The sequence below is a fragment of the Syngnathus typhle genome, linkage group LG6 (assembly GCF_033458585.1).
Source record: "Syngnathus typhle isolate RoL2023-S1 ecotype Sweden linkage group LG6, RoL_Styp_1.0, whole genome shotgun sequence".
Classification (NCBI taxonomy): Eukaryota; Metazoa; Chordata; class Actinopteri; order Syngnathiformes; family Syngnathidae; genus Syngnathus; species Syngnathus typhle.
In genome coordinates, this window is record NC_083743.1 from 16268699 (window position 1) to 16286101 (window position 17403).

Consider the following 17403-nt stretch of genomic DNA (forward strand, 5'->3'; position numbering starts at 1 on the left):
ACGACGAGGCTGACGTCAGGGCGGACGCGCAGCGTTCTTGACACAGGACGAGGAATTTGATCGATGGATTTAATGATTTGGAGTGACACAGATGGTTTGATAATATTATTGCTTATGTAATAGTTATTTGATATATAATTTATACAGTGGAGCCTCGGTTTTCGAACGTCCCGGTTCTCGAACAAATCGGTATTCGAACAAAAAATTCGAGGTTTTTTTTTGCTTCGGATGTCGGACGAAATTCGGTTGTCGAACCTCGCGAGATGAGCCGCAAGGACCCGCAACCCAACTGACTCCGTTCGTTATTACGTTCTCATTACTCTGAGGATTGCATCAACTCTAATCATGCCTCTAAAGCAGTGGTGGCCAACCCGCGGCTCGCGACCCGCATGCGGCTCTTTGCCGGGTTCATGCGGCTCCTTTACGTTCGGCTCGTGAGCCACATGTGGCCTTTTTACCGGGTTTCATGCGGCTCCTTTACGTTCGCTTCGGGGGGGGGGTTGTCATGGGGCGGTGCTAATGGGACGTCAAACGCTGCGTCTTCGCTTCGCTTCGGCTGGGGGTTGTTAATGGGACTCAAAGGCTGCGTGTTCGCTTCGCTTCGGGGGCTGGGGGGGGTAATGGGACGTAAAACGCTGCGTGTTCGCTTCGCTTCGGGGGGGGATGGCTCTTTGCGGTACACAGTAAAAAAATGTGGCTCTTAGTCTCTGACTGGTTGGCCACCCCTGCTCTAAAGGAAGCAAGTGGGAGCAGTAAAGCCATCCTAAAACACAAAGACCCTCCTAAAGCAATCCCGACACTGAGCGACCGGCGCGCTGCGGTTGCGCGATCGGACCAAATTAAGCTTCCTGCGCACTGAGGTCCACTTAAATTTTGGAAAGTACATTAGGACTTTATAAATATTTTCTAAATTTTAGCGACCGCTCTGTCAGAATAATGCGACCAGCGCGGTGCAGTTGCGCGGTCGGAGGCGCGCAACGGTTGCGCGTGCGGCGGTGTGCTGCAGTTGCGCGATCGGACAAAATTAAGCTCCCTGCGCACTGATGTCCACTTAAATTTTGGAAAGTACTGCAGGACTTTAAAAATATTTTCTAAATTTCAGCGGCGGTGCAGTTCCGCGATCGGCGACCCGCTACGGTCTCGCGTTTGGCGGTGCACTGCAGTTGCGCGATTGGACAAAAATGCGCAAATGAAAAAATGCTTAAAAAAGGCGTTTTTCTTTGGCTTGGAACGGATTAATTTTTTTCCTATTATTTGTAATGTGAAAATATGATGCGTAATTCGAACGATTCACTTTTCGAAATTTGAATGTTACGTCAGGCCCGTTCTCAGCTCTTCATTTGTGTTTATGTCACGTTAGCATACCTATCGTTTAGCCTGTTGTTGCTCGTTCATGTCTGTTCTTGGTGTTGGATTTTGTCGAATAAATTGCCCCCCAAAATGCGACTTGTACTCCAGAGCGACATGTTTTTTTTCACGTTATTGTGCATTTTATGGCTAAAGCGACCTATATTCCGGAGCGACTTTTAGTCTGAAAAATACGGTACTTATATTTAAATAATTTAATAGTTTATTGAAATAATTCTTGATAACACCATTACTTCTAGCAATTATCATAAACATTTAGTTTTACTTCAAATACTGTTAAAAAACACAAGCCTTTACGGACATTGTAAGTTTAAGCTGACTGCATATTTTCTGATGGTGCATTTTCACCTGAGACTCTTTGCATGACATGACATAGAAATTTAATGCAATGCAAATTCAAACTGGAAAATGAGAAATATGCGTTTAACTCGATGCTAGTTGGTCAGACAGGGAAAAAAAATCTCCTTTTCACTCACATTGAAAAATTTAAACTTGAGTCACAAATTCACATGACGCTGTACCATGTGACATTGTGTCCCAAGCGTTAATGATATACTGAGTCACAAAAATTCCTGGAGATGTTGAGCAGAACAATGGGCAATAAAATTCCTGTTGATTTTTGTGAATGTACAGAAAAATTAGCAGACCTAGAGAAGGGTGAGCCAGGAAGATCTGGCAAATATTTTCATGTTACTTGTTCACAGCTGTGTGTGGTGTGAATGAAGCAAATTCAAGTTTGGCATGTATAGTAGTCCCGTGATCAAACTTGCATTAGTAACATGAGGTGAAGGTTTGCTTACAGGCAACAAAGCATTTAGTCACATTTAATCAGTCAATGTGAATTAGTCTTTACATTTGAAAATAGAAACAAAATTCCACAGAAGCTGAAGGTCAAAATTTTAGTTCATTTAAGTTTCATCTTGGCTGCTTTACCTCAGGGAGAAGGTACTTGCGGAGAAGGTTGACCACCACTGCACCAGCGGGCAGCGGCTCATTTGGGTCACTGCAAAGCTCTGTGGATCCAATTCGGAAGTCAAGTTTCATCTTTTCCATCCCGTTGAATAAGAAGAGAACATCTTTAGCCTGGTTTCCCTCCCCACTAAGTAGAGGGTTTTCTTTCAAGTGGAGGTACTTCCTACTGACCAGGTCTCTCAAAGATGCAACCCTGTTCATAATAAATCACAGATAACAAAATCAAACGAGTTGCTTGGCACAGTAGCTTCAACCGAGCAATTCAGGTTCAATTCCCAATTCCCTTGTCGTGTTGACGTGCCTTTCAAACAAAATACGGAACCAGCTATTCCTGATACTGTGTAATTAGTAGGGGTGTAAATCGCGGGTTTTGTCACGATACGATATCACATCAATACAAAGAGTCACGATACGATATTTGCCGATATCTTAAAGCCTGCTGTGATTCATTCACGATACATCACGATATAGTGCTCTACGATCGATATAGAACAATATCCTGATTTATAACAATTCATATGCAAAATCAACAAGGTACTGCAAACTCTTTATTTAGGAAATTACAAGAGTATTGTAGTATACAAAGTGCTTATTTTAACACTGAACTTTATCTTTCCGCGTAGTTGTCGGCTCCCCTTTCACGTGCCTGCTCTGCTCACAACACAACACGCCGCGCACTGCTCCCGGAAAGAGGAAGCAAGCAACAATGAACTGGATTGCAAAATAAAGTCGCGTCTAATGTCCGAGGTCAAAAACGGGCGATATAGATCGATTTTTACGTTTAGCATCGATGCCAACAAATCGTAGAGCATTATATCGATTAATCGATGTGTATCGATTAGGGGTGTAAATCGCGGGTTTTGTCACGATACGATATAATATCGATATAAAGAACTACGATACGATATTTGCCGATATCTTAAAGCCTGCTGCGATTCATTCACGATATATCGCGATATAGTGCTCTACGATCGATTTTTTTTTTTTTTTTAATAAAAAATATAGAACAATATCCTGATTTACAACAATTCATACGCAAAATCAACAAGGTACTGCAAACTCTTTATTTAGGAAATTACAAGAGTATTGTAGTATACAAATTGCTTACTTTAACACTGAACTTTGATGTCGTGTTTTTTCTTTAAATGTGCGGCGAGATTTGTGCTCCCTGAATATTTGATCACCGCATGGCAGGATTTACAAACTGCACGTGTCTTGTCCGTTGAGCCATCTTTTCTTTGGAATCCAAAGTGCTTCCAAACGAATGACTTGAAGCCTAAAGGGGAGCAAATTTCCTCGTCTTTTTGGACACTAGCCATAGCACCAGCCCAGGAGCCGCGTGCTAGTTGTCGACTCCCCTTTCACGTGCAGCAACGCCGCGCACTGCTCCCTGCTACCGGAAAGAGGAAGCAAGCAACAATGAACTGGATTTCAAAATAAAGTCGCGTCTAATGTCCGAGGTCAAACACGGCGATATAAATCGATGTTTACCTTTAGCATCGATGCCAATAAATCGTAGAGCATTATATCGATTAATCGATGTGTATCGATGTATCGTTACACCCCTAGTATCGATGAATCGTTACACCCCTAGTAATTAGTGTGTAAATAGGCAGTAAACTTTCCATACATGTCAACAACTGCAATCATCATTACCATATTGGCCCGAATATAAGAATGATTTTTGCATTGAAATAAGACTGAAAAAGTGGGGGTCGTCTTACATTCGGGGTCTCGACATTATACCCATTCACAGCGCAGCGGTAAGTTAAAGGTTGCTGGTATCGACTGAGTATGTTGCTGTGATCGTGTGCGTCTTTGACACAAAGTGAGTATATAGTACATTTCACTGTTACTACTGTCTACTAGGGGTGTAAATCGCGGGTTTTGTCACGATACGATTTCGTATCGATACAAAGAAACACGATACGATATTTGCCGGTATCTTAAAGCCTGCTGTGATTCATTCACGATACATCACGATATAGTGCTCTACCATCGATATAGAACAATATCCTGATTTATAACAATGCATACGCAAAATCAACAAGGTACTGCAAACTCTTTATTTAGGAAATTACAAGAGTATTGTAGTATACAAAGTGCTTATTTCAACACTGAACTTTGATGTCGTGTTTTTTCTTTAAATGTGCGGCGAGATTTGTGGTCCCTGAATATTTGATCACCGCATGGCAGGATTTACAAACTGCACGTGTCTTGTCCGTTGAGCCATCTTTTCTTAGGAATCCAAAGTGCTTCCAAACGAATGACTTAAAGCCTAAGGGGGAGCAAATTTCCTCGTCTTTTTGGACACTAGCCATAGCACCAGCCCAGGAGTCGCGTACTAGTTGTCGACTCCCCTTTCACGTGCCTGCTCTGCTCACAACACAACACGCCGCGCACTGCTCCCGGAAAGAGGAAGCAAGCAACAATGAACTGGATTTCAAAATAAAGTCGCGTCTAATATCCGTGGTCAAACACGGCGATATAAATCAATGTTTACGTTTAGCATCGATGCCAATAAATCGTAGAGCATTATATCGATTAATCGATGTGTATCGATTAATCGTTACACCCCTACTGTCTACTGTTGTGCAGTTTGTCCGATCGCGGTTTGCTTCGTGTCCATGCCGTTTGATTAACAGTTGCGCTCCTTTAGGTTTGCCTCGTCAGAAGTTCTACGTTGACTTACATGCTGTATTTCTGTCTGTTGCAAAACCACACACACACACACACACGCAGACACACACACACACACACACACACCCCACACCACACACACACCCCACACACACCCTTCATACAATAATCACACACACAAGAATCACATTCACACACCAAAAGACTCACCCATGTACACTACACACCTGCGCTCACATCCTTAGAACCAAACGTTTGCCTATACCCTCTTGCCAGTTTGCCTGTATGCCCCTATGAGCCATAGTGCCTGTTACCTTTTGCCAATAATTCAGTAACGCAATCAAAACTGAACCACGTCTTCCCTCCTGTGTTCTGACCGACACCCGGGGGCAAAAAGAGCATAACCATCCGAGCCAACCCCCTATACAGTCCTCAGGCTCCCCAACAATCGCGGTAGCAGTTTGCATTATTTTATTGCAATGTTTTTCCTTATTCAGATTTGTTTCAAGACTATAGTTACAGTTAGACTTCACTTTGATGGTTAATGCAGTTATTGCAATTTTGTTGTTTTATCAGAGGAGATTGGTTTATTCACATTTCAAAAACCAGAAGCCATTCATTTACAAATGTGATTGCACTTTAGTTTACATATTTAAATGTTCAGATATTAAGATGTGATAGACAGTTTTTACATGATTTGAATGAGGCAAAATAACATGCTTTTTCTCTCGAATATACAGTATTGTTAGAATCATTTGTTTCAGATGTAAGCATTTTCTGGTTAAAAATTAAATTTGGTGTTCAAAAAGTATTTTTACTAACTTGAGTCTTGAAAAAGAGGGTGTCGCCCCATAATCAGGGTCGTCTTATATTCGGGCCCATACGGTACTCAGTTTGTGAAGGGTTGAATGAGGTGACTTTGAAAAACTGAAGGTACAAAAGACTTTCATTGCCAATCAACTCTGTGTTAACATTTAATCCGGGGGTCACCAACCTTAAACCGAGGGCTACTTCCTGGGTACTGATTAAGGCAAAGGGCTACCAGTTTGACACACACTTCTGAAATAGCCAATTTGAGCAATTTAGCTTAGTTATTATTAATTGTCATTTCCAGTTCACATGTAAATGTGATTTAAATAAGAATAGCAAAAATAACATAAAATAAATAGATGCAGCTCACTGATAAGTGCCGCTATTTGAGCTAATTTTAGAACAGCCCTGCAGGCGACTCACGCGGTCCTCACGGGCGACCTGGTGCCCGCGGACACTGTGTTGGTGCTCCCTGATTTAATCAGTCTGTATACAGGAAACACTACCCATGTTTGGCTGTTGGAATTCAAATTTTCCAATTGCCATGTGAGTGTTAAACATTCCCAAAACGGGTATGAGAAATTTAATACTTTAGTGAATATGAGGAAAACAAACAATTAATTCTTAAACTGTTTCTGTTTGAAATGGGATCTCAAACTGTGTAGTACTGATCAAAATACAGTAATGCTGCTCAGAAGGGGTGCTATAGCTGAGGTCTGTATTTGATGTACTGTAGCTCAAACTACCAAGAACTCACATTGTTCTTATTTGCGCAAAATTTCTGAGATTGGATCGACAGGGGCGGTACGGTATCACACTGGTTAGCATGTCCGCCTCACAGTTAGGAGGGTGCAGGTTCAATTCCACCTCCGGCCCTCCCTGTGTGGAGTTTGCATGTTCTCCCCGTGCCTGCGTGGGCTTTCTCCGGGCACTCCGGTTTCCTCCCACATCCCAAAAATATGGTTGGTAGGCCGATTGAGCACTCTAAATTGCCGCTAGGTGTGAGTGCGAGCACAGATGGTTGTTCGTCTCTGTCTGCCCTGCAATTGGCTGGCAACCGGTTCAGGGTGTCCCCGGCCTACTGCCCGATGACTGCTGGGATAGGCTCCAGCACGCCCGTAACCCCCATGGGGACAAGCGGTATAGAAAACGTATGGATGAATCAAGAGGAAATTGACTGGCACACTGTAATTTGCCTAAAATATACTGTTAATCAACACCAGCAATACCCAATTCTTAATGAACAATGTACTACAATTAATTCATTGTTGCTTTTTAATATTCCTTACTTTACCCACAAAAAATGTGTAATGTAAAAAAAATGTTTAATTCATTTTCTTCCTGCTTTTCCTTCCAGTATTTTAATGCTTTAAAAGGGGAGAAAACATTTAATACTTAATGCAAATAAACCTACTACTACTACAACGACTACGACTACTACTACAACAAGCAGGGTAATCAATTAAAAACCAACAGCCAAAATATCTAAACGATGTTATTTGATTTACCTATCATTCAGAAATGTTTTTCATATTGACTGACTTTGGACTTTGCCAGTGGTATAATTAAGTCTACAAACTGGCAAGCAGCCCTCAAGTCCTACTCTAAAAAAGGAATATGGGTATTTCTCTCAAAGTATTGTTCAATTGCATGGTCAAATGTTGACCTACTTCAAGAGTCATTATTTCCCTCCCTTTACAATTAGTAATTGCCAGATTTAAGGGATGAGGATGGCAAATGTGAAAAAGCATGGAAGAGTAGGGGTGTAACGATTCATCGATACACATCGGTTAATCGATATAATGTTCTACGATTTGTTGGCATCGATGCTAAACGTAAACATCGATCTATATTGCCCGTTTTTGACCTCGGACATTAGACGCGACTTTATTTTGAAATCCAGTTCATTGTTGCTTGCTTCCTCTTTCCGGGAGCAGTACGCGCGGCATGTTGTGTTGTGAGCAGAGCAGGCACGTGAAAGGGGAGCCGACAACTACGCGGCTCCTGGGCTTGTGCTATGGCTAGTGTCCAAGAAGACGAGGAAATTTGCTCCCTTTGGGCTTCAAGTCATTCGTTTGGAAGCACGTTGTAATTTCCTAAATAAAGAGTTTGCAGTACCTTGTTGATTTTGCGTATGAATTGTTATAAATCAGGATATTGTTCTATATCGATCGTAGAGCACTATATCGTAATTATCGTGAATGAATCACAGCAGGCTTTAAGATATCGGCAAATATCGTATCGTGGTTCTTTGTATCGATATGATATCGTATCGTGACAAAACCCAAAAGGGGGACAAAAAGGGGGGGGCGGGGGAATAAATATGTATATACATATACCGTAATTTTCGGACTATAAATCGCTCCGGAGTATAAGTCGCATGAGCCATAAAATGCCCCCAAAAAAAAAAAAACATATATAAGTCGCTCCGGAGTATAAGTCGCATTTTGGGGGGCAATTTATTCGACAAAATCCAACACCAAGAACAGTCATGAACGAGCAACAACAGGCTAAACGATACGGTATGCTAACGTGACAAACACAAACGAGGAGCTGAGAACGGGGCGAGTCAATCTTTGTCCTTTATGTAAACAACCGTCGCGCCACGCCGCGTCGTCGCGCTGCTGACGCGACGTTGCGCTGCTGACGCGACGTTGCGCTGCTGACGCGACGTTGCGCTGCTGACGTCGCTTGATATTCAAATTACAGTAATCCCTTGCTACATTGCGGTTTCACTTTTTTTTTTTTTTTTTTAATTTTTGAAAAAAACACATAAGTCGCTCCTTATTACCGTTTTTTTCCGTGTATAGAGCGCAAAATTTAACTAATTTATTGTCCTAAAATCTGGGGTGCGCATTATACATGGGTACAAAAATGTTTTAATTTTTTTTTTTTAATTTTTTTTTTTTTTTTTTTTTTTTTTAAGTCCCAATGATCGTCACACACGCAGGGAGGCAATGGGTCCCATTTTTATAGTCTTTGGTATGGTCTTAACTAGGCTGGATGTAATTTTTTTTGTTGGCGTTGATTTCTCCGACTGCCCGTAAACGCACCACCGCGCTCCGTGCGCGCACGGGAAAGAGGCGGCTCTGTATGGGAGAGACGTTGAAGAGAAATAAAAACACCCTTGGAAACCAAAACTTGCCCCTAGTCGTGACTCGGAGCCGCAACAAATGTTTCGGATTTGTGTAGGGTACATTGTGACAGACAGCAAACGAGCAGGTGATCGAGCAAGCGTCTGATACGAGAGCATTGCGGTCGCATGGAGCGTGTTTGAAGTGAACAGCAGAGAAGAAAGGAACAAGGCAATATAGTGCGTCGAGGTCGAGGTCGAGAGAGAGATGCCGTCGCGGCGGGCGGGGGAATGCTCGTGAGTCGCCGAGGCTAACGAAATCCACGGAAAATTCTCATCCCAAAGTAGTGTACAAGTAGATTTTACTGTAATAACCAGCAAACCTCAGATTGGATGTATAGTTGGCGGATATTTGCAATATCACAGTGCTGAGCCTACAGCATCTGGTACCTTCATTGAGCAATGTCCTTACAGAAATCTAAAAATTATTGATGAATATTAAATCGCACTTCAAATTTTTTTTTTTTTTAAAGAGTCTCTTAGTGGGTAAAATAGTCCTACACTTATTTTGTTGTAAGGTCAATGACTTATATTCTTATAACTGAGACTTGGCACTGTTTACCACAAAACACTCGTACATGGGTGTTTTTACGTTTGACTTGACTGTCAATATTCCTTCACGCCCATCAGCCTAGCATTGGTTTGGTTTCATTACTTATAGTGTCATCTTGGCCAAGCAATTGTAATTGCTCTGTTCACAACAACAAATACATCCCCGAATATGGCAAATGTGGATTACAACAATACATACATATACATTCTGCATCACCCATTCAGTCCAGGATCCCAGAGGAACAACAGCAAATCCCTGTTTCTCTCAACCAGGGGCCACACAACTGATGCCCACAGGGCTACCAACGTATAGTCTCCAAGCATCACATATAAGTAGCCGGCAAGACAATTTTAAAAATATCGGACCAAAAATAGAACATTGTGATTTTCTTTGAATGTTGTACACGTGATCATTTGAAAATGTAAATGCTGGCTCAGATCATAACAAATACTTATTATATCTATATATGTGTGCATGTACATATGTATGTATATAATACGTGTGTGTATACATGTATATAAGTGTATATGTATACACTATATATGAATAGTGTATATAATTTGTGTATACGTGTGTGTTTGAGTGTATGTGTGTATACATATACACACACGCACACACACACACACACACACACACACACACACACACACACACACACACATATGATCGTGATTTGTTTCCAACTTATTGTGAGAAATTATCATGATTTTTCTCTTCACATAAATTAATACAATTAATTATAACACAATAATAATGGTAAAGAAACTTGGGCAAATTTACTGCTTCAGAAGTGTGTACACATTAAGCCACATTACAAAAATATCTTACTTAGTTAGCTCGCCAAGATCCTCACAGGAAAAGGGAATCAGCAGTTTGAAGTCAGTCAGCGTGGTCCCAGCACACCAATCCAGCACAAGCTTTCGGACAATTGTGCTTTTACCTGTTCCAACTGCCCCATACAGCAGCACATTGAGTCCTCGATCCTCGCGCCGGTCTTCATTCATTTCAAAAAGTTGCTCTACAGTCACAGAATGGCTGGAGGAAGCCTGGATTTTCAGTGGAGAGATGAGGAGTCCTGCTTTTTCCTCTGGCTTTCGCTCAAGGATCAGTGGATCCACGTGCATTGTATCTGGGCTAAAGTAGCCTCCAAACTGCTTCTCTTCCTGGGGAAGATGGCTGAACCATAGGAACAGCTTGCTCTTGTGGATTTCAGTCACATCTAAAAAGGTGAATGGGGTTGTTAAAAAAAAAAAAAGAAAACACTAGGTTGGTTTTAAGTATATCTCCTAGTTTCCAGCCAAGTGTGACGATTTTAGCGAATGGATAAATAAGTATGCATGTAAATGATGACTTTGATAATTATGACAATAATTTTCTCAGCTAAGTTACTGTATAGTATTGTGTATATTCTCCTCTAAAGCCGAGGGCACACGGCAAGATTTTAAAATTGTTGGCCGACTTCCATACTATGAGAGACCCCACACTGGATGAAAAGAAATCATGGATAATCAGCATGCCCTTTAGTCCTTGGGGGACACCGCACACAGTGTGAAGCTGGGCCAAAATAAATCCAACATGTTGAATATCCACGATTTGAGGTCGGATGTCCTTCCGAGTGGCCGAGATCAGCCTGAAGACACCACACACGTTATGATTATTTACTAAGATTGTCTTTGGAGCCATTACTGGATTCGTGGCTGACCTATGATTGTCGGGAGGGGATATTCGGGGATAAATTTGGGCTGATTGTCTTGGTGTGTGAACCCAGCTCAAGGTATTTGAACAGAGAGGCCATTGCTTTATTTGTGCTAGTTTTGTTGTGTTTTAAAACGGACTTTGATGCAATCCAGATGTAAACACCTCGAAATAAAAGATAAAATGTTTCCCTCTTAGGGCGGCTCAGTGGGGCACTGGTTAGCCCGTCCACCTCACAGTTAGAAAGGTGCCGGTTCGATTCCACCTCCGACCCTCCCAGTGTGGAGTTTGCATGTTCTCAACGTGCCCGCGTGGGTTTTCTCCGGGCATTCCGGTTTCCTCCCACATCCCAAAAACATGCTTGGTAGGCCGATTGAGCACTCCAAATTGCCCCTGGCCACCAGTTCAGGGTGTCCCCCGCCTACTGCCCGATGACCGCTGGGATAGGCTCTAGCACGCCCGCGACCCCCGTGGGGACAAAGCGGTACAGAAAATGGATGGATGGATGGATGTTTCCCTCTTGTCTCATACATATAGTTTTTTCCCCAAACGTTTTCAGTGTAAAACCAAAGTTAAGGATTTTGCTTGCAAATACTTTTGATGCTGAAAAAAAGACAGATTTTTATTCAAATTAATTGTTCACCTGGTTCTACTGCAGTGGAGGAGATTTTCCTGCAATAAAATCCAGCACCAGGATAAAGACAAACATCCACTCTCCTCTTCCACTTCCAAAACATGAAAAGGTGATTGAATTGTCTGAGAGAAACACAGCCGTATTATTCCGGTCAGTTCAACAGAAAATCATTGTTCATCAATTTTATAGGATGCGCCACTCCCATAACCAGAATGGTCAATTTCATCACTCAACACATCATGTTCTTGACGGTAAGTATTATTCAGAATGATTATGCTTCACATCAGGCACGAGGACAGATAGACACCAAGAAGTGTTCTACCACTAGCCCTTTTGCAGTGCACAAAAGCCCCTGCCATTTGAATGCGTGTAGACTTTTATATGCAGAGAAGCTTCCCCTCACCTCCTTGGTAAATAGATTTATTGACTGTCTTCATTGTGCTAACAGAAATTATGACTGTTTTTCTTGCACGATTCATTTTAATTGAGGGTGTCCTTTTTTTGGGAGGGGGAGGGACAACTGCCCCCAAAATGCCTGTGCAATGCCTGCTTCAAATAAAGTTTTAACAGCAGAAAACAGATGCCAAAGTTCTGGTTGCATGTTGAAACTGGTATAATAACATACCCCAGGCATTGGCTGTTGGATTTAAGACAGCATGCAAAATGATCACGCTTCATTTGAAGTGCACTTCATTTAACTCCCATGTAAACCAAACCAGTTCATTAACACACACACTTAAATATCACCTTCAAGACAGCTGTCAGCTGTCATTGTTTGCAGTTCGAGTAATGTCAGACAGGTCTGTACACTTAGATGTACTTCTGGTTTGGATTTGTGCATGATCCTCAGAAGGAAAGTTCTCATGTAAATGCGCCCCTGCAATGTTAGTTTACGTATCTGAAATTTAGCACCTAATCCAGGAGTTTTCTCACTTGCCACAATCCACGTCTTGTCAGTGTTTCGTATGTCAGTTAAGAGGAATTCAAACAACGATTAGCAAAAATAGGTAACACGTCACATGAGAAACTTCTACGTGAGTAAAACTTACCGCTGTATTGAGGTCATCCTTCTAGTTGACAATGCCAGCGGAAATTGCACGCGGGTTTTAGCTGTATGGAATTCAATGCAAGGTAGAGTAAAGTTAACAAAATTTATACATATTTGATCCCGAATATATGTATTGTACAGTGGTTCCGAAAACACAATTAATCCTTACGTCCGCTGTTGAGCAGCAGTCGATTGCCCCGTTATACGGAGTTATTTATTGACACCTCCCGCGCCCGACAAACTCTGGAACCGCAGTTGTATTAAGGTTACTTACATGTTTGTGAATGACCTTTTTTATTAACTGTGTTTACCGTTGACATCGTAAACTGGTGTACTGTGTACACGAAGCAGGGTAAAATGAAGTGACCGCTCGTAAATTATAAACGCCAATGTCTTAACGTCTTTTGTACTGTCTATAGCAAGCACTTACCAGTAGCCGTCGTTAAATGTCATTCGTTAAATGGTTTTCCTCCATCTCAAATCTCTTGCCTGTCGAGTGAGCTCTTAAAAATGCGTGGTGAAGTGTCGTTTGCTTCTCTAGAAGGAAGCGCTTTCACTCCGCGTCCGCAACAGCTGCTTCAAAATAAAACTGACCGTACAGGACTGTTTCAGAAAATTAGAATATTGTGACAAAGTTCTTTATTTTCTGTAATACAATTAAAAAAAACAAAAATGTCATACATTCTGGAGTCATTACAAATCAACCGAAATATTGCAAACCTTTTATTATTTTAATATTGCTGAATATATATATATATATATATATATATATATATATATATATATATATATATATATATATATATATATATATATATATATATATATATATATATATATATATATATATATATATATATATATATATATATATATATATATATATATATATATATATATATTAAGTCAAAGTCAGCTTTATTGTCAATCTCTTCACATGTCAAGACACACAAAGAAACTTAAATTACGTTTCAGAAAATTAGAATATTGTGACAAAGTTCTTTATTTTCTGTAATACAATTAAAAAAAACAAAAATGTCATACATTCTGGAGTCATTACAAATCAACCGAAATATTGCAAACCTTTTATTATTTTAATATTGCTGAATATATATATATATATATATATATATATATATATATTATTTTTTTTAAGTCAAAGTCAGCTTTGTTGTCAATCTCTTCACATGTCAAGACACACAAAGAAACTGAAATTACGTTTTAAGTCCCAATGATCGTCACACACACATCTGGGTGTGGTGAAATTTGTCCTCTGCATTTAACCCATCCCGTGTGAGTTTAATCTATCCCCTGGCGGAGAGGGGAGCAGTGAGCAGCAGCGGTGCCGCGCTCGGGAATCATTGGATGATCTAACCCCCCAATTCCAACCCTTAATGCTGAGTGCCAAGCAGGGAGGCAATGGGTCCCATTTTTATAGTCTTTGGTATGACCCGGCCGGGGTTTGAACCCACAACCTTCCAGTCTCAGGGTGGACACTCTACCACTAGGTCACTGAGCTGGTATACAGCTTAAGAAAACTCAAACATCCTATCTCAAAATATTAGAATATTTCCTCAGACCAAGTAAAAAAAAAAGATTTATAACAGCAAAACAAAATCAAACATTTGAAAATGTTCATTAATGCACTCAGTACTTGGTTGGGAATCCTTTTGCACGGATTACTGCAACCAATGCGGCGTGGCATGGAGGCAATCAGACTGTGGCATTGCTGAGGTGTTATGGATGCCCAGGATGCTTCATTAGCGACCTTTAGCTCATTTCTCGGGACCTGAAATGGACCGGCCACATAGACTCTGTCCGGAAGAAGGCCCAGCAGAGGCTGTACTTCCTGAGACAGCTCAAGAAGTTCAACCTGCCGCGAGAGCTTCTGAAGACCTTCTACACTGCCATCATCCAGTCTGTCCTCTGCACCTCCATCACTGTCTGGTTTGGATCGGCCTCCAAACAAGACAAGCACAGACTACAACGGACAATAAGAACTGCAGAAAAGATCATTGGAATCAACCTCCCATCTATCCAAGACTTGTACCTGTCCAGGACCAGGAATCGTGCAAGGAACATCTCTACAGACCCTTCTCACCCAGGTTGCAGTCTGTTTGAACTACTCCCCTCCGGACGGCGTTATAGAGCTCGGTACGCCAAAACCAGCAGACACAGAGACAGCTTCTTCCCCCAGGCTGTTGCTCTGATGAACTCGCACCACTCATAGAGTCTAAGAGACATTACTGTGCAATAACATCCTGCTCTTCACACCTTTCTGAATTTGTCTACACTGTTTTTGCCATTATTCACATGTCCTGAATGTTGTTACTCACCTAAATGTTGAACAGCGGGTGTGTTTTTACCGAAGTCAAATTCCTTGTTTGGCACGCTCAAACATGGCGAATAAAAACTCTTGAATCTTGAATTTGCATTGTTGGGTCTGGTGTCTTTCAGCTTCTTCTTCACAATACCCCACAAATTCTCTATGGGGTTCAGGTCAGGGGAATTGGCAGGCCAATCGAGGACAGTAATGCCATGGTCAGTACACCATTTACTGGTGGTTTTGGAACTGTGGGGCGGTGCCAGATCATGCTGGAAAATGAAATCATCATCTCCATAGAGCTTTTCAGCATGTAGTGCTCTAAAATCTGCATTTACTCTGAACTTGATGAAACACAGTGGACCAACACCAGCAGCTGACATGGATCCCCAAATCATCGACTGTGGGAACTTCACACTGGATTTCAAGCAACTTGGATTATGCTCCTCTCCAGCCTTTCTCCAGACTCTGGCGCCTTGACTTCCAAATGAAATACAAAACTTGCTGTGGCCTGAAAAGAGGACTTTGGACCACTCTGGAACTGTCCAGCGCTTCTTTTCCACAGCCCAAGTCAGACGCTTCTTCCGTTGTCTTGAGTTCAGAAGTGGATTGACCATGGGAATAAGGCTATTTTAGCCCATTTCCTGGACACGTCTGTGAACAGTGGCTTTTGATACCTGGACTCCAGCTTCAGTCCACTGTCTTTGAAGCTCCCCCAAATTCTGGAAGCAACTCTGGACAGGTGCAGTGAAAGGTGCTGCGACACCCTGTCCAGAAGGGGAGCTGAAGGGGATCCTGCCCTGTTAGAAAGGTTCCTATGTTGATGTTAAAAATCACTGTATATTTTATGTTGAATGTTGTGTTGGAAAGTTACGTCACCGCGCCTTAAATCTCGTGTGAGTTACATCAGCTCAACGCGATTGTTGCAGCCCGTGCGCAGTGGTAAGTTAAAGACGGGAGTTAAAAGTTGCTGGGATCGACTGAGCATGTTGCTGTGATCATGTGCGTCTTTGCCACAAAGACCACACACACACATACAATAATCACACACACACACACACACACACAAGAATCACATTCACACACCCAAAGACTCACCCATATACACCTGCTATCACATCCTTACGACCAAACGTTTGCCTATACCCCTTTGCCAGTTTGCCTGTATTCCGCTATGAGCCACATTGCCTGTTACGTTTTTGGCCAATAATTCAGTAAAGCAATCAAAACTGAACCACGTCTTTCCTCCTGTGTTCTGACCGACACCCAGGGGCAAAAAAAGCATAACCATCTGAGCCAACCCCCTATACATTCCTCAGGCTCCCCAACATGCCCTCTTCTGGTACATCTGTGCAGGTCAAACACACACAAGCACAGAATTTTAATATATGGAAAAAATTACAGGAATTTATCACAATACCCACACTGAACACTTTTTTTTTTTTAGTGCTAATCAAGTGCACTGGGAAAGTCTACCATACTAGCTACGCTAGCCTGTACAGTAATTACAGAATGTATTCACAGCTGAATTTACCGCACATTGCACGATAAACATTTAAACCTTACGTCGACCTACTGACATCTGTGTAGGAACACATTTTAAGCACTTAATTATGTTTACGCTATGTTGGGTTACTTACAGCCATTACGTTGAAGTCAGCGAGCAGCCTCTCAATCACGTCACTTCAGTCAATCAAATCAGTTGCTCACGTTTCAATCCAGCAATTACCACTTGCCTCCACTTGGGGGCAGGCTGGCTGTGTAAGTCTATCAGCAGGAGGGCCCAAGTACTGCGAGGGAGGTACTAACTTTGTTGGGCTGAACTGTTTCTGAGCCAGATCCCCCCTTGTCTTTCTGCAGCGAACTGTACTTGACAGAAGCGGGCTGGGCGTGCGGGGGCGACCTTTGTTCAAAAAATATTTTAGGCACATAATCTCACACTTCAAAAGAATGGCACCATTTTATTTTACAAATTGATGAGGCACTAGTACAGGAGTGGGCAAACTTTTTGACTTGCGGGCCGAATTGGGTTCTAAATTTTGACCGGGGGGCCGAACCAGGAGCAGATGGATGTAGTGTTTGTGTGAAGTAATATAAATGACATGTAAAAGTCATTGCATAAAAGGTTTTTTCTTTTAGTAGATACTAAAGCATGGATATTAAAAAAAGCTTTTTGAAAACAAATGCATTTATTAACAGCATTAAAAAAATATTTCACCAAAAAACT

At 41.7% G+C, this 17403-nt stretch overlaps 1 protein-coding gene across 3 annotated transcripts in view; it reads right to left on the reverse strand.

The window, feature by feature from the left end:
* nlrx1 (NLR family member X1) overlaps positions 1 to 13419 on the reverse strand; it is a 32221-nt gene extending 18802 nt beyond the window's left edge. For 2 of the 3 annotated variants that reach the window (XM_061280905.1, XM_061280903.1), the window contains exons 1-6: positions 13284 to 13398; positions 13023 to 13096; positions 12855 to 12915; positions 11815 to 11927; positions 10305 to 10695; positions 2302 to 2533 (exon numbers count right to left, since the gene is read on the reverse strand). In XM_061280905.1, the coding sequence (XP_061136889.1) occupies positions 2302 to 2533; positions 10305 to 10695; positions 11815 to 11927; positions 12855 to 12871 (753 nt within the window). In that variant the 5' untranslated portion in view covers positions 12872 to 12915; positions 13023 to 13096; positions 13284 to 13398. Of the gene's footprint in view, positions 1 to 2301; positions 2534 to 10304; positions 10696 to 11814; positions 11928 to 12854; positions 12916 to 13022; positions 13097 to 13283 lie in introns of all 3 variants that reach the window. The other variant, XM_061280904.1, reaches the window with a different exon arrangement.
* Between the last annotated feature and the right edge of the window lie 3984 nt (positions 13420 to 17403).